This window comes from Leptodactylus fuscus, chromosome 1, assembly GCF_031893055.1.
Source record: "Leptodactylus fuscus isolate aLepFus1 chromosome 1, aLepFus1.hap2, whole genome shotgun sequence".
Classification (NCBI taxonomy): domain Eukaryota; kingdom Metazoa; phylum Chordata; class Amphibia; order Anura; family Leptodactylidae; genus Leptodactylus; species Leptodactylus fuscus.
In genome coordinates this window covers 251,011,591-251,037,859 of record NC_134265.1, presented here as the reverse complement: position 1 = coordinate 251,037,859, position 26,269 = coordinate 251,011,591, and the positions used below count along the sequence as shown (strand labels likewise).

The window sequence follows — 26,269 nt, the reverse complement described above, 5'->3', positions numbered from 1 at the left end:
ATAGACGCCCAACCCAGCAAAGGCGTCCCAGATATCGTCCTAGAGGTTCCGGACGTGGTGCTTCCAGGGAGGACACCAAGAGGAAGCCGGAATTTTGACGCGGGGCAGCTCCCTGTGGCCCCCCTTCCTGTGGGAGGACGTCTTTCGGTTTTTTTCAGAGCTTGGGTCACCCATATTCAAGATCCATGGGTGCTAAGAATTATACAGCACGGTTATCTTATCAAATTCCACCTTCCACCTCCAGATCGGTTTGTTGTCACCAGAACCCTTCCACCTTCCCAACAGGCCAGTTTAGAGGCCTTGGTCGCCGAGTATGTCATCAAAGGCACCCTGGAGAAGGTCCCAGCCTCAGATCTCGGTCTGGGAGTTTACTCCCCCGTCTTTCTGGTCCCCAAAGTCACCGGGGGCTGGAGAATGATAATAGACCTGAGGTATCTCAATCGCTTTATCAAGAAGAGGTCATTCCGTATGGAAACCGTGGATTCCGTGTCTGCTTTTCTCCAGCCAGGAGACGTGATGGTTACCCTCGACCTGAAGGACGCCTACCTTCATGTCCCTATTGCTCACTCCCACAGGAAATTCCTCAGGATTGCCGTTTCTATGGCCGGCCACAGGGAGCACTTTCAATTCACAGCTCTGCCGTTCGGCATCACATCCGCCCCCCTGGTATTTACCAAGGTGATCGCTCCGGTTGCTGCGGCCCTCAGACTACAGGGCCTCTTCATCGTTCCTTACCTAGACGACTGGCTTCTGAAAGCTCAGTCTCCGGCTGCTCTCCTCCAGCAGCTCAACCTTGCCATCAGTTTCCTACAAGAGTTAGGATGGATCATCAATTGGGAGAAGTCCGAAATCGTTCCTTCCACACGGAGGAAGTTCCTCGGGTTCATAGTGGATTCAGAAACGATGCAGATCTTCCTCTCCAGCCCAAGGAAGGAAAGGATCCAGGCCGGTGCACGGTTTCTATTACACACCCGGAGGGTAACTATCCGCACCGCCATGAGGGTCCTCGGCCTAATGTCATCCTCGGCCAGAGCAGTCCCTTGGGCTTTATGGCATTTGCGTCCCCTGCAGATGGAAGTGTTGACAACCTGGAACAGGTCTCCACGGGGACTGCACAAGAAGATCTGCCTTTCTCCCGCTACCCGTCTTTCCCTCAGATGGTGGATACACCTGAAAGACGGAAGGTCCACGGTCCCAACATTGTGGACCCTGTTGACAACAGATGCATCCCAGTGGGGATGGGGAGCCCATTGCCAGGACAGGACTGTACAAGGACGATGGAGATGTCCGGAGCTGGGATCTTTCAATCTCAAGGAACTCAGAGCTGTGTACTTGGCCCTAGTGCACTTTGCCCCGGAGTTGAGAGGCAAGTCTGTCAAGATCAGGTCAGACAACATGACGGTGGTTGTTTACATAAACAAACAAGGGGGCACCAGGTCACCAACCTTACTGAGAGAGACGAATCTTATATTTGCCTGGGCAGAGAAGAACCTAGCCCAGTTATCCGCTGTTCACATAAAGGGCTCCCTGAACATAGTAGCGGATCATCTGAGTCGGGGTATTACCGTATCAGGAGAATGGTCTCTCAATCCAGACGTTTTTCAACAGATCGTCCAGAGATGGGGTCTCCCGGAGGTCGATCTAATGGCTACCCGACTCAATGCCAAGGTAGGGACCTTCTGCTCCCTATACCAGGAGGACGATCCCTTGGCAGTGGATGCCCTGTCCATCCCATGGAGGTTCAGGCTGTTTTACATATTCCCTCCAATTCCAATCATACCGAAGGTATTGATCAAAATAAGACAGGACCAAGCCTCGGGAATAGCCATAATCCCGTTCTGGCCAAAAAGGGCTTGGTTTGCTCAGCTCATACTAATGAGTCAGGGCATATATTGGAGGCTTCCCCCTCTCCCAGATCTGGTAACCCAAGGAGAGCTGAGATGCCAGGATCTGAGGAGACTCAACCTGACAGCCTGGAGGTTGACCAGTCCCTATTGAGGAATAGAGGACTGTCACAAGCCGTCTTGAAGACCCTATCCAGCGCCAGAGCGGATTCGACTAACAGGAATTACCGTCGAATTAGTAACATCTTTAATGCCTGGTGTCTGCAGCATCAAGTGGACTCCACTGGTCCCCCGACTGAGGCGATCCTGGACTTCCTTCAAGACGGACTAGACAGAGGTCTGGCTGCGGCCACACTCAAAGTACACGTAGCGGCCCTGTCCGCCTATCTGGGGAGGCGTTTGTCTCAGGATCCTTTAGTGAGCACCTTTATTAAAGGGGCAACTAGGCTGAGACCGGTGGTGAACACCCCTGTCCACCAATGGGACCTGATTCCGGTCCTGAACGCTCTTTGCGACCAACCATTCGAACCCCTGGAAGAAGTCTCACTTAAGTTACTAACTGGCAAAATGGCTCTACTATTGGCAGTTACAACTGCCAAAAGAGTTAGTGAGCTACAAGCCTTGTCTGCCGAGGAGCCATATACTATATTTTTTCCGGACCATGTGCAGCTTAGGTTCCTCCCAGGATTTCGTCCCAAGATTCCATCTGCTGCAAATAGGAACCAAACTATTTCTCTTCCAGCATTTTTTCCCTTCCCCTCTTCATCTGAAGAGGAAAGATGGCACAGGCTGGATGTTATCAGATGTCTGCAAATTTATCTGCAGCGTACTCGCCCTTTTAGGCAGGCCGAAAACCTGTTAATTAGTTATACGGGGAAGAATAAAGGCGCCAAGGCCACGATATCCCGCTGGGTCTCCGATACCATAAAAGTCGCCTATACCGCCCAAGGGCGTCCGGTCCCATCTTTTCTTCATGCCCACTCGACCAGGGCAGTGTCCACCTCTCAGGCCGAGAGGAGTGCGTTGTCCTTGGATCAGATTTGTGCAGCTGCCTCCTGGGCATCTGAGTCCACGTTCATTCGGCATTACCGCCTGAGGGACCGGGTGTCCGATTCCTCTGCCTTTGCCCAAACTATTTTGAGCTCTGTCATGGAGTAATCCCGCCCATCTTTGGGCCTACTTGCTATATCCCCACATTGTGCCGCTGGTACGGACGACAGGGAACAAGTGATTATGAAGATAATCTTGTTTCCCTTAGTCCTAACAGCGGCACAAGATTTCCCACCCTGGGAATCATATCTTATGTATAAAACTGTGTATAAATATGGAGGTACTTTTGTATTGACACGCAGAGGGGAGGTTCTTGTGCCCTCTTATAGGGCCAGCCACGCTTTTGATTGGCTAATTAAAAATCCGCCTGTCCTACCAGCACACAGGGGCAGAAATACCCCACATTGTGCCGCTGTTAGGACTAAGGGAAACAAGATTATCTTCATAATCACTTGTTTCAGATCATTTGAGAGCGGGCTGTCCATGTTCGGCGACCATCAAACTTAACTGAACTTGAATTGTTTTGTAAAGAGGAATGGTCCAAAATACCTTCATCCAGGATCCAGGAACTGATTAAAAGCTACAGGAAGCGACTAGAGGCTGTTATCTTTGCAAAAGGAGGATCTACTAAATATTAATGTCACTTTTCTGTTGAGGTGCCCATATTTTTGCACCGGTCAAATTTTGGTTTAATGCATATTGCACATTTTCTGTTAGTACAATAAACCTCATTTCAATCCTGAAATATTACTGTGTCCATCAGTTATTAGATATATCAAACTGAAATGGCTGTTGCAAACACCAAAATATTTAGAACTAAAAATGATTAAGATTAATAGGGGTGCCCAAACTTTTTCATAGGACTGTATATACCCCAAAATGGTATAACTAAAAAGTACAGCTGGCCCCGCAAAAAAAACACTCTATGCATCCCCGTACAGCTGCAGGGTCACCTGTCAATGTGGCCTTGCAGCTGTTGCAAAACTACAACTCCCATATATTAAATATTTTACCATTTTTTGCTTCAAAATTTTTTCCCCTATTTTCCTCCTCTAAAACCTAGGTGCGTCTTATAGTCCGAAAAATACGGTACTTAGAAACTCATGATTATTTTTGTAGATCTTGCAGAGATGAAGATCAGTGTGTAATACTTGGATGTGCGATCCATGTCTTTTTGTTCTTAGGCAAATATTGCTTAGCCCTTGTTTATTACTTCTAAAGTTATTTAAATAGTTTCGGACCACCTGTTGACTATTTACGTTCTGGCGGTCCACGCTGAACCCTACAAAGACATATATATACATTCTTGCAAGGTTAAAGGGGTATTCACATCTACATAATCATATCTATATTTGTAGATAATTAAAAGTTAAACATTTTTGCAAATATAAGTAATTAAAAATTCTGCAGAGTTTTAAAGATTTTCTCTAACTTTCTTAGTGGTGACAGTCTGTTGTCTTGATCGGTTGCCATGGATACGACCACTAATGCATAGACTTTCTATGGTCTGGGACTTGTCAGGAACCCAGCTATGATTTTCTTATTGTACCTGGGTTATCAGGCAGGGACACTACATGTATCAGAAGATATCCCAGCCACAATAAAGAAATCATGGCGGATTTTCTGACCTTAGAAAGTTTCTGCATTGGTGGTCGTATCCACGGCAACCGATCAAGATAACAGACTGTCACCACTAAGAAAGTTAGAGAAAATCTTTAAAACTCTGCAGAATGTTTAATTACTTATATTTGCAAAAATGTTTAACTTTTAATTATCTACAAATTTAAAAATAATTATATAGATGGGAATAGCCCTTTAAGTTGTAGCTATTGCTACATCTGGAACTACCGTAGGGAAGGAAGGGCTGGTTTTTTGCCATCCCTGCCTTTCCCATTGCACAGCTATGGGAGCTGCCATGATGTGGCTTCACTTCGGACCCTGCAATCGTGAAAGTAATGTTAAAATGACCAAAGGCATTAAGATCTTATGGAGGGCACAATGTATAGTGTATATATAAAAGACTAGCCTCTACTCGTGACGTCTGCGTGTTGTTGGCGTCAATGATCCGCCTATATTCATCAAATTGCTGCCGTCGATGGTTTGCCTTCTCCAGCATTTTGGCAGCTCTCAAACTGTCCTGCTGCTGAACTTGTTCCTCATGCTGTGCCTATGATTGTTCCGGCATCTCAGCAGCTGGCTGGGACACCATATAATGAGCATGTTGTTGGTGTTGATGATCCGCCTGCTCCAGCGTTTTGGCAGCCCTCAAGCTGGCCTGCCACTAAACTTGTTTCTTGCACTGTTCCTGTGATTGTTTCGGCATCACAGCAGCTCGCTGAGATGCTATATAATGAGTGCGTTGTTGGTGTGGATGATCCACCTGTTCCGACGTTTCGGCAGCTCTCAAGCTGGCCTGGCACTGAATTTGTTCCTTGCACCGTGCCTGTGATTGTTCTGACATCTCAGCAGCTCGCTGAGACGCCATATAATGAGTGTTTTGTTGGCGTCAATGATCCCCCTCAGCTCCGGTTGAGGAGAACTCTGTGAATTCTGGTGTTTTCTCATGTCAGTGTGTCAGCACTGCCTGGAGCAGATCAGATAATATGTAAATATTGTGTATACAATCCACTGAGGGTTAGCTCTGTGTTTACACAGAGAGATAACAGACCTGGCTTTATCAGAACCTGAGATAAGCTGCTGCAGGAGCCAGTGTAATATAGTATGTGAACATAAATTCATAACAGTTGTGAAGCCGTGTCATTTACTGGGATAAAAAGTATCCCGTGTGTTAATCGAGGTTACAAACTATCTATGTGCCAAATTTCATTCAAATCCATTCAGCGGTTTTTGTATGATTGAGGAACAAGCACACAAACTTCCAAACACACAAACTTTCACATTTATAATATTAGTAGGATAACATTACCACACCCATGTCACATATTCTAACCCCGCCACCAACTACACATAAATGTGTCACTATAGTAAAATTTACGGTAAGGTGAAAATATTTAAACATTTTTTATCAGCATTTAAAACATGAAGAACAGACACACTTCCTCTTTATCTACATTTTCTCAGATTTTAAAATAAAGGAAAAACATGTAACAATAGGAATAACACAAAGCTATGTGTCACTGAAAAAAAGGCAAAAAATACTTGCATATACGGTACTCAAAAGAAAAAGTGTTATAGCCAAAATTGCACGTATGAAAAAGAGCCAAAATGTGTCTGGTCCTGCACTAGGAAAAATAGCCCGGTCCTGAAGTGGTTAAGTAAGAAATAAAAAAACAAAATCCAAATAAATATGTGGAAAGGCAGAGTTTAAAAAGCTTGCAAAGAAGACTTTCAACTTTCTCCTTCATGCACTTGGGAATTACATAAACATGGAGCTTCAAGCTTGTCAAATGTGCAACTAGGTAGAGTGTTGTATGGCACAGCAGGGTGCAAACATAAGTGCACTATGCAGCGGTACTAGCTATTTATAATCAGAACAGAGGGCAGGCAAAGAGAGGTACATTAAGTAAATCCTAAGTGACCGAATTCTGGAAAGAAGCACATCCTGTACAATACACTGGATACGGCTACTGTGTAAAAGTCTGCCCAAATAAATGAGAACAGTGGAAGCTCAAATTTTTTTTGAAAATATACCAATGACAAGGGATATGTCAACAAAGTGTGTACTGGCATCACCCACTGCTTTGTTTGGAAGTTATATAGGGGGCGCAATGGTAGCAGCTACTACCCAGCCCTGAAGGAGCCCCAAAGGTCTCTCACCTATTCTAAATGGCACAAGGTTGAGGCCCTATTACAGATTCTGCATTGGGACCCACAAGCTTCAAGTTATGTCTCTTAGTGGAGATATATATTGTAGCATGGCAGTTATTATATATTATGTTAAACTTATGAAGAGTTCAGGGACCATGGTTGTGTGACTGTGCTGCATACTGAACTCTACAAATGATCTAGTACATGAGTAAACTGTAGAGCAGTCCTCCAACCAACGTGGCTGAAATGCAGGATAAAGAGACATTCTAAGGCCAAGGCCACATGTGTCAGGCCCACTGTCCTCGCAGTGCACATCCTGCAGTGCACCTGCCCACGGCAAAAACTAGACAAAATATCTGCTTTTCATGGTCATCAGTCATGATTTCCAAGCTTTCAGTTTTTGCTTAGCCACTATACAAACCTATGTGCCTCCTTGGTCACATACTACATATGTGGTTTGATCCTTCAGTCATGTTCCCAGAGTTCGGTCCCCTACTTCTTGCTAAACTACCAAAGTTAGTTTATAGATAAGTAGAGGACAGATAAAAGAAGTAAGAAAGCAGGATCAGGCTACATGGGTTATGTTTGTAGTCTGTTATCATGGAAACATGATTTTTAGACCTAAACTCACAAAGCAAAAACTCCAACTCATTGAAACCTTCAATAAGTGAACAGCTACATTTTTATCTGTATCCCTCACCATGTCTGAGTAATCATTTTTGGTAATCCTAGTGCCTAATATGCTAATTGGTCTCTCTATTTTCAGGTAGGTTGTCCCAAGCTGTCTTCTTCAGTCCAGGACTGCCTACCTGACAGCAGAGAGCCAAAGTGGCACATTGGGTGCTGAAGCTAACACCAATTGCTCAGGAATGGGGAGGCTAGAGAATAAATTCTAACTAGACTGGAATCTGTGGAGTGGTGCCTATTTAAAGGGATCCTATCATAGAAACCCTTTTTTTATGAGTAACACGTCGGAATAGCCTTAAGAAAGGATATTCTTCTACCTTTCATTGTCTTCTCTGCACTGCTGTTCGCCTACAATCCCAGTTCTTGTCGGTATGCAAATGGATTCTCTCTCAGCACTGGGGGCAGGCCCCAGCGCTCAAACAGCACTGGGGGCGGCCCCAATGCTGCGAGAGAACTCTCTCCAGCGCCGCCTCCATCTTCGTGAGTGTCGTCTTTGACCTCTTCTTCAGGCACAGGTTTCCGACTTCTAGGCCTCAGGCCTTGGGCAGAGCAGACTGCGCATGCCAACAAGCCACGAGAAAATGGGCACTTGCACAGTATTGGAAGCGACCATTTTCTCGTGGCCTGTGGGCATTCGCAGTCTGCTCTGCCCAAGGCCCGAGGCCTAGAAGTCAGAAACCTGTGCTGGAAGAAGAGGGCAAAGACGACGCTGCTAACAAAGATGGAGGTGGCGCCAGAGAGAGTTCTCTCGCAGCATTGGGGAAGCCCCAGTGCTGCTTGAGCGCTGGGGACCACCCCCAGTGCTGCGAGAGAACTCATTTACATACCAACGAAAACCGGGATTTCTGCCAAACGGCGGCCCGTAGAAGACAACGAAAAGTAGGAGAAGAATAGCCTTTCTTAAAGCTATTCCGACATGGTAGACATAAAAAAATACAATTTCAATGATAGAATCCCTTTAAAGATGTCAAGAGTTGGAGTTTGTGCAAGTGGTGAAAGGCCCTCTCTAATAAAACTGGTTGGAGAACTATACAAAAAGCTATGGCTAATTCTTTTTTCTTCTTCTCTATTTTCCCCATATTATAAAGTTTAAGATATGTGTACTCCTCATGAAGTCCTATTGGAGTGGAACTAAAACGATATAAAGGTCACAATATGGGAAGACAAAAATAAAATAAAATTCTTTGAATCGTGAAAACCAACTATTATTTAAGAAAGTGTTTTTATTCTTGGACTGAAAATGCAAGCAGTGTCCTGAAGCCTTGCGGCATCTCCACTGGTTTTAGTTAAGGCTTAGACGCATGTTCCTCTTGATTGCTGGATGGCTTCCACATTGCAATGATGACTCCAAATTGCGGGGCTTATCTTGTGGTAACAACAGCTATCTGCAGAGAAGGGAAACAGATGAAGAGTACAATTTTATCTCCGCACAGGAGTGCGAGCCAGGAGTCATTTGGGGCTTCAGATAGTTCCTTGCAATCATCAATCATTTTATAACATAATCATCTAAAACATGGAGCATTATCTGTCAGGAAACTGGATTTCCATCTGTTCCTCCAACTTTCCAGGCATAAACTTTATTGTAATGTCACCTAAATGAATTGCTTCAGTGCATCCTTGGCCACTGGCCTAACTTGCGGGAAATACTGCTAAAATCTACAATATTCAGTGGATTGTCCCTTTAAAACACTGTCATTATTGCACATGAAATCTCAACGCTAAAGTTCAGGTCCAAGTGAATTACGTCCAGCACATCCTTCCTGATTCACTTCTGAGGACATCACTGATGCCCTGAACGTAATTGCATCTCCTCATCCGCTTCCCAGTACATTCTTATTGTACTTGTCCGCTTTGCACATTGCTTTATGTTAATCTAAATGATATGGTTTTCTAACCTTATCATTGATGTAGGAAACCGCATTAACGTAAATGAAAGCAAAATGGAAACGACCAAGGTCTGGAAAATCAATATTGTTGTGTATTGTTACCAATGGCCATTAATACGTGAGTGGTGGGAATCAAAGCTCTACAAATTCTCTTTGTGGAGCAGAACATAAGAACACTGCTGTCTTTGCAATGCTGTACCCGACACAGATCCAGTCATATCTGTGTAGTTCTGATACTGTGGTTCAGCCCCATATACTTGAGTAGGACTGAGCTACAGTACCATAGATACCACAGAACCAGTACCACAGAAACGGAAAGTGATGTTAAGTGGAATCTACTGATCAATGAGGATCCCAGAGGATGGTCTATCATGGGTCACACATTGATGGCCTATCCTCAGGAACACCCCTTTTAGAGCTTGGGCCACACTATGTTTCTGTCTTATTTTTAGACGTATATTAGCCAAAAAGGAAAGCAACTGTGTATCAAGTGTGTGTGGATAAGAAAACAGAGCTGATTTTTTTCTTCTTCTTCTACTTCTTAAAGGGATCCTATCATTCAAACACATTTTTTTCTTCTCACCAACACGTTGGAATAGACTTAAGAAAGGCTATACTTCTCCTACCTTTAGATGTCTTTTCCTCGCCGCTGTTCGCTTGAAATCCCGTTTTTTGTCTGTATGCAAATAAGTTCTCTAGCAGCACTGGGGGCAGGCCCCAGCGCTCAAACAGCACTGGGGGCGTCCCCAATGCTGCGAGAGAACTCTCCAGCACCGCCTCCATCTTCTTCAGGAACGTCCTCTTTTGCATACCAACAACTCATTTGCATACCGACAAAAACAGGGATTTCAAGCAAATGGCGGTGCGGAGAAGACATCGAAAGGTAGGAGAAGAATAGCCTTTCTTAAGGCTATTCCGACGTGTTAGGGAGAGAAAAATGTGTTTGAATGATAGGATCCCTTTAAGAAATGACATCACAACGTTTAGTCACAGGGCAGTGCTGCAGATCAGTCTCGTTCATTGGGGCTGAGCTATCACTTCTTGAGAAGAAGAAGCTTCTGTGTTTTCTAATCCTGTACAACCCTTTTATCTTCACAGGCCAGTGATGTCACTTTTAGTGTGAACTGAGCTTTAGTTACATCGAAAAGAAAAATAATCAGGATAAGATGTTACATGTCATGGCAACATAGTCAATGTTAATCAAATGTAGAATATTAATGCACGGTCCATTAAGTTAATATTAAATTGTTCAGAATAGTAATAAAGATTCTTGCATAAAAGGTGGATATCTGAGCCTCTGAGGAGTACTTACATTTTCCTCTCAGCCATTCTTCTGGTCTACTACATGGATGACAACTGTTAGGTGATAACTACTTATGGTGGCCGTTATGGCTTGTCACCTAGTTTCCCAGAATAAATAAATCTGCATTGTTACAGAATGTAACAGAGTAGAACCATATGCCTTTCAGGGTTAATATAAAGATTTGTGACAACCCTTGTGGGAACTGTAATGGCTTCCCATTAATAGTTGTCAGCTAGCATCTGTTATTTGTGCGGGATAATTTAGGATCCACCGAATAGACTAATAAAAGTCTGCATGCGCTAGGACAATCCGGGGACATACAGTTTATCTCCAGGCACCATATTATTTCAGGAAAGCAATGATATTAAATTATGTGTAAAGCCGAGACTCAGGGCATATACAGCAATGGCAAGGTCTATCGTTAAGAGTATGTTCACACAAACAAATCTCCATCAAATCTGCATAAAAATCAGCAGAATTCTTGAGATTTCTATTTTTTGTAATGCCAGTTGTTACAGCAGCCTACGCTGTGGATTTTGTACTATAGTAGAGCAGAGTACACCCCACAGTTTGCCGCAACAAATTTGCCCAGTGTGCCCATGAATTCTACAGGTTTAAATGGTAAAAGTCTTTTACCCTGGCAGTTCTTCTGACCAATGATGATCTGCAGTAGTTTATAGACTCCGTGTATATCATTGATACTGTATGTGAACAATCTTTCAGACAGGTATACTCTCATTCTGCTACATATCTGTGTTTCATCAAGGGACTACAGAAAAGATGCAATGTCCACATACAAAGATGTACCGTATATACTTGAGTATAAGCCCCCCTCGGCTTATACTCGGGTCAGCAAAAAAAAAGGGGTGGGGGGGCGGTCTATGACCAGCCGCAATATTAATGTATAGAATCTCCCATAAAATAGTTGGAACAAAAGATTTAAAAAAAATAAAAGTTGTAAATCACTCCTTTCCCTAGAATACATATAAAAGTAGAAAATGACTGTGAAACACATACACATTAGGTATCCCTGTGTCTGAAAGTGCCCGGTCTACTGAATACAGGGTACCTGCAGTGCTCCTGTTCCATCGGGAAGGGGTTAATAGGAGCACTGCAGATACCCTATATTCAGCCAGACTGAATTCCAAGTGGGGGAAAAAAAAAAACAGTCCTCAGGCTCAGGGAAGGGGCAGACAGACAACCAAAACACCCCCTCCCCTTTCCCAGCACCCAGAATCTACTGCACCCAAAAACTCCAGCCTTTTTAATTTTTGAAATTTTCCAGTAGCTGCTGCATTTCCCCCCTAGGCTTATACTCGAGTCAATAAGTTTTCCCAGTTTTTTGTGGTAAAATTAGGGGCCGCGGCTTATATTCGGGTCGGATTATACTCGATTATATACGGAATTTAGCCAACAAATAAGTTTTTGCTCTGTTCTTGTTTGATAAAGAACATTTAGGGGCACAATTGTTCCTATCAACGTCCATTTGGGATGTGTAAATCAATGATTCAATTCTGTAAGAAACACAATAAGATGGATATAATGTCACGATATGGAGATAATAAGCTCGCCCATGGCTCCGTAACATAGACTTGTAGGGACTCTGTTTGTCGATGTACAGGGTCTATGCTTATGTTCTGTATCATGCAGCAGAATAAGAATAATGCCATTGAAACAGATTGACTACACGACATGGTAAAGATAGTAATTTATTGCATCTCTCCCATTTTATTTCTGTTTCTGTCCATAGTGGCAGTGCTGTGGGGCTTTTGGAGCTGATGACTGGAATCTGAATATTTACTTCAACTGTACAGATGCCAATGCCAGTCGGGAGCGCTGCGGAGTGCCATTCTCCTGCTGCACTAAAGATCCTGCTGTAGGTTCCTAGTATTAGTCCCATAGTCTTCATAAGAGAGCGTCCATAACTCTTTCACAACGCTGACTGCATGAAATATATATTACTAAGGGAATTCTTTGTATTTCATTACTTTTCTCATATACTATCCTAGTATTAAGTGTATATATGTCAGTGGTACCGGCATTATGGATGATAAAAGACAGCTGTTGAAGAATGCTGAACCATATCATAATGCACAGTGATATCTGACCAGTAATACCTTTGTGTGAATGAAGCCAAAGAGGAGATAATGTCTGTAAGTTAAGATATATTCACACATATGTGCTAATTCTCAGTCCTGTTTTTCATCATCCCACTTTGCATGCTTTTTTTCTATAAAAATAGACCTATGTTTCCAATCTGTCAAAAGCAAGAGCACGTTCTACGTTTTTTATGGACACAATTCAGCCATGAATTTCATATATGTGAATAGAGCTGTAAACTAATATCATGGGTAGGATTATCTATGTCCTTTTCACACCACAATCTGAAAACAGTTTTGGTACAGATGTGGTATTTCGCAAAAGAATAATATCTCTGAATATGCCTATCCAATATGGGACATACTGAGGGATACTGGTGGGCAACATGTAGTTTGTGTCCTACATTATTGAAATTAATATGTCCAATTCTATCTATTTCTGATAGGAAGATGTCATTAACACCCAATGTGGCTACGATGTCAGGCAGAAGTCAGTAAGTATGAGTCTTTACTTAGCTTATAGATTGTAAGCTCTTGCGAGCAGGGCCCTCAGTCCCATTGTGTGAAATGACTTTCTTTGTAATATATCTTTCTGTCTGTATTTGAACCCTACAAATTGTACAGCGCTGTGGAATATGTTGGCGCTATAGAAATAAAATTGATTATTATTATTATATTATTATTTAAGTTTGGGGGGCTTAATAGCGATATAGTGATATTACTTCTGGTGACTACAAATATGACTGCACTTTCTGTCGTCACTGTCGCTACAAAACCAATCTACTTTGGCTACTGTTTTAACAATTTCTCTATAGACAAGCACTCAGTAATGTATATGTGAGATTTCTATAACTGCAGTATATTTGTATTTTATTATATTTACTTCCATTCTAATAGTGGGCATGTTTGTGCATTTTATGTGTCTCGGCCTAATCCACTGATTTTTCTTATAAGGAGGTACAATGTTTACAGTGACGAAATGTCTTTGGATTACTTCATAGAAGCATTTTTTTATTCTTCTAAAGGAACTTGACCAACAAGCGACAATTCATACCAAGGGCTGTGTTCCTCAGTTTGAGAAGTGGTTGCAAGATAATCTAACCATTGTAGCCGGGGTTTTCATAGGTATTGCATTACTGCAGGTAAGCAAAGGATGTCCTTATATTTAATTTCCTATTTAAAGAGTTACTATGTTTTTAAGGATATACTTAAGTTATAGCTGTACAATAAACCCACTCCCTTGCAATGTCAGAATGGCGCAGACTTATTTCCCAGTGCAAGCTGTCACAGTATCATCTATGTAAGCTAGTTAATCTCATAGGTAGGCTGTATAACATTGCTTGTTGTCCATTATGCTATCCACTAGTCCCCACATATAGCTCCGTACCCTGCGGGTGGTAACCCCTGATTATTCCCTGTGTACAAGTCTGATGATTTATCCACTATAGTCACTGCAGCTATTGACTATAGTTAATGTAAAGTTTCATAGTGGTGACTGAGTTAGGGAAGTGTAGACAGCCATGGGGCATATTCATTGCCTGATACTATAAAAGATTACATCAGACCTTTTTACACCTACAGACGATCTATAATGGCAGGATCAACATGTATTTAGCCCTTAACACCCCCCCCCCCCCAAATATAGCATATAAAAATGTAAAAAATGTTATGATGCATGACGAAAATTTAGCTGACCCAACTAACCAGTTATACAGTATGTTTGTTTGTTTTTTTTATGTCCTGCGTTAGTATCTGACATTTTAAAATTATGTTTTTGTTACACAAAAACTTTACAAACAGTGTATTTGAAATATATTATAAGAGTTATATAAAAAGAATTAAAAAAAATAAAGCAGCAGGTCCATGTTGTCAACCTACAGAGCAGGGAATATGGACAGTAATTTAAATATACACATAGATCCATGTCTTCCCTTTATACAGGGATCTACTATATACAGGGATGTGTATATGTATACAATGGATCCCCATTAACAGAATAGATGTGTAGAGCAAAAGACAAAACAAGACACCGAGCGCTCTGAGTGCAGTATTGGGATAACACATGGTAGAGATGTAAAGAATAGAGATGAGCGAACAGTGTTCTATCGAACACATGTTCGATCGGATATCAGGGTGTTCGCCATGTTCGAATCGAATCGAACACCACGTGGTAAAGTGCGCCAAAATTCGATTCCCCTCCCACCTTCCCTGGCGCCTTTTTTGCACCAATAACAGCGCAGGGGAGGTGGGACAGGAACTACGACACTGGGGGCATTGAAAAAAATTGGAAAAAGTCATTGGCTGCCGAAATCAGGTGACCTCCATTTTAGACGAATAGTGGATTTCAAATCCGGGTCATATGAGAATGTGAACTTTGTGACTATGAGACAGGGATAGCTGTACAGGCAGGGATAGCTAGGGATAACCTTTATTTAGGGGGGAATGTTATTAAAAATAACTTTTTGGGGCTCTATCGGGTGTGTAATTGTGATTTTTGTGAGATAAACTTTTTCCCATAGGGATGCATTGGCCAGCGCTGATTGGCCGAATTCCGTACTCTGGCCAATCAGTGCTGGCCAATGCATTCTATTAGCTTGATGAAGCAGAGTGTGCACAAGGGTTCAAGCGCACCCTCGGCTCTGATGTAGCAGAGCCGAGGCTGCACAAGGGTTCAAGCGCACCCTCGGCTCTGATGTAGGAGAGCCGAGGGTGCACTTGAACCCTTGTGCACCCTCAGCTCTGCTACATCAGAGCCGAGGGTGCGCTTGAACCCTTGTGCACACTCTGCTTCATCAAGCTAATAGAATGCATTGGCCAGCGCTGATTGGCCAATGTATTCTATTAGCCTGATGAAGTAGAGCTGAATGTGTGTGCTAAGCACACACATTCAGCTCTACTTCATCGGGCTAATAGAATGCATTGGCCAGCGCTGATTGGCCAGAGTACGGAACTCGACCAATCAGCGCTGGCTCTGCTGGAGGAGGCGGAGTCTAAGATCGCTCCACACCAGTCTCCATTCAGGTCCGACCTTAGACTCCGCCTCCTCCGGCAGAGCCAGCGCTGATTGGCCGAAGGCTGGCCAATGCATTCCTATGCGAATGCAGAGACTTAGCAGTGCTGAGTCAGTTTTGCTCAACTACACATCTGATGCACACTCGGCACTGCTACATCAGATGTAGCAATCTGATGTAGCAGAGCCGAGGGTGCACTAGAACCCCTGTGCAAACTCAGTTCACGCTAATAGAATGCATTGGCCAGCGCTGATTGGCCAATGCATTCTATTAGCCCGATGAAGTAGAGCTGAATGTGTGTGCTAAGCACACACATTCAGCACTGCTTCATCACGCCAATACAATGCATTAGCCAGTGCTGATTGGCCAGAGTACGGAATTCGGCCAATCAGCGCTGGCTCTGCTGGAGGAGGCGGAGTCTAAGGTCGGACCTGAATGGAGACTGGTGTGGAGCGATCTTAGACTCCGCCTCCTCCAGCAGAGCCAGCGCTGATTGGTCGAGTTCCGTACTCTGGCCAATCAGCGCTGGCCAATGCATTCTATTAGCCCGATGAAGTAGAGCTGAATGTGTGTGCTTAGCACACACATTCAGCTCTACTTCATCAGGCTAATAGAATACATTGGCCAATCAGCGCTGGCCAATGCATTCTATTAGCTTGATGAAGCAGAGTGTGCACAAGGGTTCAAGCGCACCCTCGGCTCTGATGTAGCAGAGCCGAGGCTGCACAAGGGTTCAAGTGCACCCTCGGCTCTCCTACATCAGAGCCGAGGGTGCGCTTGAACCCTTGTGCAGCCTCGGCTCTGCTACATCAGAGCCGAGGGTGCGCTTGAACCCTTGTGCACACTCTGCTTCATCAAGCTAATAGAATGCATTGGCCAGCACTGATTGGCCAGAGTACGGAATTCGGCCAATCAGCGCTGGCCAATGCATTCTATTAGCCCGATGAAGTAGAGCTGAATGTGTGTGCTAAGCACACACATTCAGCACTGCTTCATCACGCCAATACAATGCATTAGCCAGTGCTGATTGGCCAGAGTACGGAATTCGGCCAATCAGCGCTGGCTCTGCTGGAGGAGGCGGAGTCTAAGATCGCTCCACACCAGTCTCCATTCAGGTCCGACCTTAGACTCCGCCTCCTCCAGCAGAGCCAGCGCTGATTGGCCGAATTCCGTACTCTGGCCAATCAGCACTGGCTAATGCATTGTATTGGCTTGATGAAGCAGTGCTGAATGTGTGTGCTTAGCACACACATTCAGCTCTACTTCATCGGGCTAATAGAATGCATTGGCCAGCGCTGATTGGCCGAATTCCGTACTCTGGCCAATCAGCACTGGCTAATGCATTGTATTGGCTTGATGAAGCAGTGCTGAATGTGTGTGCTTAGCACACACATTCAGCTCTACTTCATCGGGCTAATAGAATGCATTGGCCAGCGCTGATTGGCCGAATTCCGTACTCTGGCCAATCAGCACTGGCTAATGCATTGTATTGGCTTGATGAAGCAGTGCTGAATGTGTGTGCTTAGCACACACATTCAGCTCTACTTCATCGGGCTAATAGAATGCATTGGCCAATCAGCGCTGGCCAATGCATTCTATTAGCGTGAACTGAGTTTGCACAGGGGTTCTAGTGCACCCTCGGCTCTGCTACATCAGATTGCTACATCTGATGTAGCAGTGCCGAGTGTGCATCAGATGTGTAGTTGAGCAAAACTGACTCAGCACTGCTAAGTCTGCATTTGCATAGGAATGCATTGGCCAGCCTTCGGCCAATCAGCGCTGGCTCTGCCGGAGGAGGCGGAGTCTAAGGTCGGACCTGAATGGAGACTGGTGTGGAGCTATCTTAGACTCCGCCTCCTCCAGCAGAGCCAGCGCTGATTGGTCGAGTTCCGTACTCTGGCCAATCAGCACTGGCCAATGCATTTCTATGGGGAAAAGTTAGCTTGCGAAAATCGCAAACTGACAGGGATTTCCATGAAATAAAGTGACTTTTATGCCCCCAGACATGCTTCCCCTGCTGTCCCAGTGTCATTCCAGGGTGTTGGTATCATTTCCTGGGGTGTCATAGTGGACTTGGTGACCCTCCAGACACGAATTTGGGTTTCCCCCTTAACGAGTTTATGTTCCCCATAGACTATAATGGGGTTCGAAACCCATTCGAACACTCGAACAGTGAGCGGCTGTTCGAATCGAATTTCGAACCTCGAACATTTTAGTGTTCGCTCATCTCTAGTAAAGAACAATGAAATAACCAGTTGGCCTCTCACCTGATAGGGTTGTGAGTAGTCACAACCCCTTTGATGGCTTTTTTTAGCATCCAGGTGAGAGTGGCAGTGGATCTGATGGTATACCGGATAACCGGAAGAGGAATGCGTAGAGAACAAGAACCAAAAGTCCATAGTAAGGAGGAGGAGAGATGCGTCTGGCCTGACTTGACCTTCATATTTGCACTTGAAAAAGGGCCCGCTATGGCCCGAAACGCATTGTGCTGTTTTATCTACCTCAATAAAGGTCCTATTTTTGGCTATCCCAGTTCTTGTGTTATATCATTACCAGTGAGTGCGTCTCCTCCTTACTACAGACTTTTGGTTCTTGTTCTCTACGCATTAACAGAATAGAGAATAAGTCTAATCATTGGGCTATGGCTTCTTGTAACTCTATTAACCATGAGAACAGTGGTACTTTGCACCCCATCTGCATGGAGTAGTGGGTGTACTGCTATACTGCTGCTTCATTTATCTCTAATTGCTGGAGTTTGCTGAGAGATGTACATGGCTTTTTTCAGCAGTCCCTTAGAGATGAACACCAGCGTAACCGCTTTTCCATTCGGATTTAGGTACAAATGAAACGTGTTTTCATGATAAGTGGGCGTCTGAGCAGTTGGACTCCGCCAAGTAGAAATTTAATCCCTGTTCCCTTTAAATGATATAATTCTAGCTGACTGCAGGTGCCACGAGAAGGAGCTCACAGGATTTAGGCTGAACTCAATAGGAGACATATATATTTATAAACTATAAAAGTAGATGTTCCATTTTTCAATCGTTTTCCTTATTCCCCTTCCATTGCAAATAGAAGGGATACTCTTTGCATAATAGCCTGTTGCCATAAAGAATGAAGTTCGTGGCTGAGCTACTCTGTAGCCGCGGGCACCATTGACCCTGTGCATTAGGAGTTATGCTAATCGGTAATTGGGTCTTAGTCTGGAGTTTTCTTAAATTAAACATTCATTATTGTTTCCATATTCAGGTCTTTTATCATCACTTATCAAAATTTATATATCACTCGCATATCATAAAGAGCTTTACGAAATTCAATTACTGTAATTTTCTTGTCAGTTCGTAGTCAAGTTTAGTGGCTTCCCAATGGCAAGAAACATAACTCTAGTGTGAGCCGTGAGACTGGGCTCTGAGTCTGCTACATCTGGGCATGGATGAATGCCAGAGTTATAACACATCTTATACATCAAATTCTCTTTGTTCACTGCAGTATGTGAATTACAAAATAGCTGCTGCAAAGAAATGCATTAGTCATCAGTCCCCTGGAATAAGTCACATGGTGACAGACCACCAGCAGCTGTGTTCTTTCATGTAGTATCAAGGTGTCCCACATGGGTCCTCTGGCCACATTAGTAGGATGTGGGCATGGCTACTTCTGTAAGGATAAAAAGTTCAAGACATGTTTATGTCTTTTGCACGATAGATAGATAGATAGATAGATAGATAGATAGATAGACACTTAATTGGTCATAAGAACTAGGGCAAAACACAAAAAAATGTTGTGATCCCTTATTTCAACAGCTACTCTTGATAACTTTGGATTTAGTCATTGATCCCTTCACTATAAGCATGCATGTTCATTCCAATATACCCTACGCGTTTCCTGGTACAGTAATGCACCAATCATCAGGGGACTTCAGGAAACTATTGTGTGAAAAAGACAAAATCCATACAAAACATCGCCTGCCTATAGTAGTAGGACAAGACAGACTAAGCCCATATCTTCTGAGAGCTAACTGACATGACTCCCATGTAGTGACAATGGTAGCATGGGATTTAAGAGGGTCTGCACAGGGACAGCTTGGTACTGCCCTTGTAAGGGTGGGAGCAATTTGGGGATTAAGGGTCAGCAATTCAGGGTAAACTATAGGGAATTTTTCTGCTCTTGTGCTGAACCCTCTACACCATGGTTCCTACTGCCATCAGATCCTGGTAAGACCGTTACATTTATTCTTTGACAGACATGTATAGGGTACCTCTATTTGGGTTAGATGTCAGCTGTTGCCACCATATGCAATGTTACCTATATTGTATCTTGACAACCAATTGTGTCATATTTAAAGAGTGATTACCAATTTATGGTGTTTTATAAGGGATCATTGTTATAACAGAATGAATAACTGTTCTGTTTTATATTTGCATCAGTGCACTGTGAGATTTCCCAATGGTAACAGTCTGCAGCACCTACAGTAGTACACCAGCATACTGTCAGCAGTACTGTGCAGGTTGTACATCTGTAGGGAGATATCTGGGCGTTGTATAAATAAGAGATACTGTACATACAGATAGTTTATCAATGAATTATATGTTTTTGGTTCACTTACAAACATTTCAATTTTCTCCCACAGATATTTGGCATATGTCTGGCTCAGAATTTGGTGAGTGACATTGAAGCTGTCAGGGCCAGTTGGTAAAGCTATTCGTGTAGAGACCAAGCTCAGTAGAAGACACTGGAAGCAGATACTCAGCCTGGCAGCTCGATCCTGTGGTTCGGGGCCAAGAATGTTCACATCTCATTTTTGAGCGATGTAGAATTCCTTGGCGGCTTTTTTCATAACTAATGGCACAAGCTAATAGCTCGGATCTTTTCCATGCAACAAAGCATTAGAACTTTTTACAGAGAGGTGATTGTGAACGCGAACAATCCCAGAGCTTTATTATGTTGTTGACTGCATGTGGTAAGGTCTACAGAATATACGTGAAAAGACATCGTCTCACCATCCTGCGGCACACAATGAATGCACACATTATGGCAGATGTATTATTGATAGCACAACAGTCAGATGTTGACCTAGGATGTTTACCATGATAACACCCTCTGTAAATACTACATGAGATGTCAGCAATTCAGATGTTGTTTCTAAGTTTACAGTCTAGTTTAATAGACTGAGCGTGAGAAAACTGGCACTTGGTATCATGGCTAGTGGCTAATACGCACCCCATTAGATCAGAGACTCCGCACATCACAAATCGTCTGTGCTTTTGATGGTGTTTTATGCAGTGTAACAATTCACCAATGGCAAGAACAGCTATGTGCTTATGTGATCATTGTGCCTGTCTTTCTATCCGTACATGTCCTACCTTCACACAGAAATATTCACTAAGATGCAACTTTGTTAGATGGAATACAGACAATCTGAGGGAAAACACACATCACTGTTTGATAAAGGATTCATTTTTGAGTATTTGACTCACTTGAGGTTGGCGTAGTAATGTTTGACAGAGAATAAAAAGGAAAACGCTGAATTCATTATTTAAGTCTTCAAAGGCCTTTGATGCTAATATCTGACATATCAAATGCATTTCCTTGTGAATCGGTATCCTACTGTGATGGATAGAAAAAATCTCAAGTACATTTTTATAGAAAACATAAAATCACACTTAACTTTAGGTTGCCTGGCAACATGATGGCCTCCTGGGTCAGTGACTACTGCTGCTCTAATGGATGACATAAATGACAGACTCCTCATTGCAGACCTTACCCATGTGAAGACTGGCGGCAGACTACTGTATACTGAAGCCATAATGTGTATTCTCTGGTAACAGCTAATCTTATGCCACTTTGCCAGTTTAGTCTAATATGACAATGGCCAGATGCCAGCTTTAGCCAGTGGCAGAACTCACTTTTATCAAAGTCAGTTATAGTAGTTGAGGGTTTCCTGAGACCAGTCTAGCAGTCGCACTGTCAGAAGCAGAGGAGATGTCACAAAAACCGGATGTCCAAATATTGGTAGACAGCCTCCAAATCTACTCTGAGAGAAACGCAGCCATGTTTATCAACCTGTATAACATGTTCCACCCCAAAGTGGATATCCATAAATCTTCTCAGCTTTAGGCCGGGGCCCCACGGACTGGAAACGCTGCAATTTGCTCGCAGCGGAGATGCTGCAGGAAAAATCGCGACGTTGTACAGTGCAGGCAAAGTGCGAATCCCATCCCCACTTTGCAGAAAAGATCGCAGCACGATCACGCTGCAATTTGCAAAGCCGTTGCGGCTTTGCAAATCGCAGCGTGTCAATTATATCTACAGAAATGCTGGCGGCTTTCCCGTAGATATAATGTTAAGAGAAAGTCCGCAGAGGAAAACTCTGTGAACTTTCTCTTAAAAGCGCTGCGGAAAGAACCGCAATGCGTTCACGCAGCGGTTCTTCCCGCAGCGCTTTAGTGCTGCCGATACGACTCGTGGGGCCTTAACCTAACACGCAGAATTTTCAACGTATTCTAGTTACTATTATTGATGCTCTATTTGCCATATTGGAGAAATGGTCTGTAGCTGAGGATGTTTTCTGTGCTTTTACTTAGTACTGCAGGTGAAACTATTGCATGATTTTTAATACAATGACTATAATCAGAGAGATCTAAATTTGCTCATATTGATTTCTTCAATATTGTTACTCCGTATTCCCCCATTAGGATACATTGTGTGAAGCGGCTTCACTGATTTAAAGAGATCCTTCAGACGATTTCTACTCCCTCATCTAAGAGCCGGGTGTGATAGAGGAGTGGAGTTCTGTGACATACAGGATTAGAGGATTTACAGCAGTATTCCTCAGTACAATGCAGAGTAAATCCTGACAGGACTCCTAAGAGAGATGGCAAGAGTCTGGTGTACCTTGCTTAGCGACTGGCAGACTTTTGTGTGCACCCACTGATACAGGCAAAGGTGTCAATCCCTGCGTGTGGATGGAGTATACAGGACCCTTGCTGTCTCTCCTAGTCCTATCAAGATTTATTCTGCCTTAAACACCAAAATTTAGCTGCAAACCACATAATCCTTTACCTGACAGAGCTCAATTGTTCTCCCTCCATGATATTTCCATCATGTGTGCAGGGATCACCTGATAGGTGCACGTTAAGAGAATTTTAGGGGACTCAATTCTCCCATTATATTCTATAAACTAGTAAAGAAAAATAATTTCATGACAAATTCAGCTATGTACAATAATAAGACTGTCATTTAAAGACACTGTTTCACACACTACAGTTTGTACTGAAGATACCGCATGCATGTGAATAGGATTTTTAAAATACATGTTCACATGATGTAAAAAAAATATCTGCATGTATTTTAAGTCGTGCTGCAGATTTCAAAATTGCAAATTTTTTGTATCCACAAATCCAGTGTTCTGTCTGTGAAGGATTTTGCATACCAAGTTATTTTGATATACACTAATGATGGAGAAAAAAAATGCTGAGAATTTTTTCTCATTAGCTTGATAATTAAAGGGGACCTATTAACACTGTCTTAAAATATTTCTAAGGGTTGAACAGAGCTAAAAAGTGAATTGCAGCTCATCTCTATTTAAAGGGGAAATGCAGAGAAAAATAAAGCTTACCGGTACATTCCCTGCACTGGATAAGATTACTATTATATTAATATATACACTGATTCCATATCACCCCCATTCTTAGTTTGGAGAGTGCAATAGAATTCTGGAAGTCCTCTTGTTCAGTTTCCCCAGCCACCGCTCTAGCTATCTGTGATGTCATAAGGGCATTCACACGGAGTATTTTGGCATGGATTCTGACGTGTCAGAGCCTCCCATTGACTTCAATGGGTTCCGTTTTCCGTGCAGTGCCAATTGAAATCAATGGGAGGCTTTTTTTTTTCGAGTTCCGTGTCAGAATCAGTGCACGGAAACTCCGTGTGAATGCCCCCATAAATTCTACTCTACTCCTGCTACAGGTCCATATAGGAGAGCAGAGTAGGCCGCGTGACCAATAGTTGAAAAGTCAGTAGAGGAAGGGGACTTCAGCCTCTACCCCCACACTCTTCGAATTTTACAGTCTCTGACCAACACTTACTGTTATATGTGATCGCTAACAGCACAGATCTGTCGCCCTTTCTGGCACTAGGTAATGAGCGAGTAGATGGATGTGTCAAGAGGAGAGCGAGATCAGAAGTAACAGCAGGTGATAGGCAGTGACAGTGAAATAAATTATATATACAGTGGAGAAAGAATAGAAGTAGGAAAACTGTAGTGATAGTCAGTTTGTAAAGTATAGGGCATTGATAGGCCTGGTTCACATCTGCATTCGGTATTTCGTTTGGGGAGTCCACATGGGGTCCCCCTGAACAGAATACTGAACGCATTGACAAGCAAGTGAGCAGTGAAAGCACATGGACCTCATAGACTATAATGGGGTCCGTGTGCTTTCCGCACAGAGTCCGCACGAGTCATGCGGACAGTAAAGTAGTTCATGAAGTACTATTGTGTCCGTATGTTCCGTGCAGACACCGCACGGAAAACACACGGACCCCATTATACTCTATGGGGTCCGAGGGCTTTCATAAGCTCACCACTTGCCACTAATGCATTCAGTATTCCGTTTGTGGGGTCCCCATGCGGACTTCCTGAACGGAATACCAACTGCAGATGTGAACCAGGCCTTAGTGAAAGACTTTGGAGCCAGTTTTTAATATATGTACCCAAATGTATTACAAAAATCCTCCAAATACACCTACCTGTACAATATTAAAGAAAAAAAACAAGTGACATTTTAATGGCATCCCAAAATGCCAGTGATGAGAAGTGGGTAAAGTATCTTTCAAGCTAAGGAATAAATTCTGTGTTCACTTCCCAGTATGGAAAAACAGAACATATGGCTACTGTGGTGCCTGTGAATAACAAGGGCCCAGCCCTGCTTTGTCCCATCCCTGTTGTTACTGGGAAGTGAGAACCTTTGCTGTATTCTGTATTCTCTGCCCTAGAGGAACTGAAAGGCAAATAAAAGAGTGAGGAACTGAAGAGTCGTAGAGGGGGAAACAACTAGCTGACCCGTCAGTCCTTGGTGCTAATATTCTGCACCATAATGAAGGGCCTTTATTATTCTATGTATGTCACAGTTTTCTATGTCCTTATATTATTGACTGTATGCACAAGACTTGTAAAATGAAAAGTGAAGGATCCTCTTGAAGAAACCATGACTACCCAAGCACCATGGATGAATTATTTTAGACTTGATTTTAGGACTGCCAGTTATTTAGCTCTGTTTTATACAGTTATATAACATGTACAGTTATTTATCACTTGTTAATCCTACTGTGAGTCCTTCAGAATGTTCTCACTTCTTTGAGGGCGATGGATGTTTTTCTACCACTTTGACACAATGAAAGTACAACTGTACAGTTTTTAAAGGACCAGGCATCCAGTGCAGCCTGGGATTGTTAATAGTTGTAATTAAATATACAAAATAAAGACAAGATGTAGTGTGTCCCGTCTTGTGTTATTTGTTCATGTGTCACAGGCTTCATTGCAATGCAGATAAATGTTTTAGTTCTTCCTTGTGTTTCGCTTGCAGGACCATTAGCTTCACAGCAGCTGTTCTACTGCTGGTGACAGGTGCAAGGAGAACAACAACAAAACCCCCACAATTCTGTGTCCTGACAACAGAAATGCACATTGGTAATATCAACATTCATACACATTCATCTATATCCCTGCACAGTCCCAGCTGTGATTTTCTGATCTTCATAAGTTAGAGCTAGTTCACATGTAGTTATTTGGTCCGGATTTTGACGCGGAATTCAATGGGAGCCGGTCGTTTCCTGCAACCTGCCCTATCTTGACACGGATTCCACAGCGGAAAGCGCCGTGGCGTCCGCGTCAAAACAATTCCTCTGGACTAGGCCCATTTATTTGGGCCTAGTTCGGAGCGGAAAGCTGCTACCATCGGAAGCCACGACAGTCTTGGCTAGCCGCAGCAGGCGCATTTTGGTCCGGTTTGTGAAATGGCTTCCCACCGCAATCAAGATGCAAGCAAAATTGAGCAGTTATGCAGAAAAAAAATAATATATCAACTCTTTTGAGAGGTCAAACATAAACAGAGTGATATTTTTAAGCTGTTTGGGTCCCGAAAACCAAATGCAGTTGTGAGCCTAGAGTGAGTGTTATTACGAGTAAATTTGGAGAATCTCCCCCGTTTGCCTCAGGTTTTATCATACAGCTTTTTTTGTGGAAATATAGAAATTAAAAGCTTGTAAAATGTCTGTGTTGTTTCTGTGATTTTCTTCATTCCGAAGGCGTCAGACCTACGTGCACCGCCTGTTGTCTATATAATTTGTATATACCTTCTGGGCGGAATCTAAATGACATGACAAAGAGTAGATAAAACCACTTCTATTACTTTCTGCGTGAACACGCAGTAACATTATAATTGAGTCTGGGACATATAATGCATGTAAATGATTACTTGTAAAGCGCTACAGACAGGTCAAAGCAGGACAAAGCCAAGCTCTTCCTGCATCTGTCTGCCAATCTGAGCACAGGCGTGACAAACACACAACCTGTTAAACTGTAAAGACAACATAATGCCTTACCTTGGGCTGCTTCACTAATCTGAGA

At 43.2% G+C, this 26,269-nt stretch overlaps 1 protein-coding gene across 1 annotated transcript in view; it reads left to right on the top strand.

Annotated features, from left to right (window-relative positions):
* TSPAN5 (tetraspanin 5) overlaps window positions 1-25,139 on the top strand; it is a 125,635-nt gene extending 100,496 nt beyond the window's left edge. The window contains exons 5-8 of the mRNA XM_075285899.1: window positions 12,289-12,414; window positions 13,084-13,131; window positions 13,663-13,779; window positions 20,273-25,139. Coding sequence (XP_075142000.1) covers window positions 12,289-12,414; window positions 13,084-13,131; window positions 13,663-13,779; window positions 20,273-20,338 — 357 coding nt within the window. The 3' untranslated portion in view covers window positions 20,339-25,139. The remainder of the gene's footprint in view (window positions 1-12,288; window positions 12,415-13,083; window positions 13,132-13,662; window positions 13,780-20,272) is intronic.
* Window positions 25,140-26,269: the final 1,130 nt, after the last annotated feature.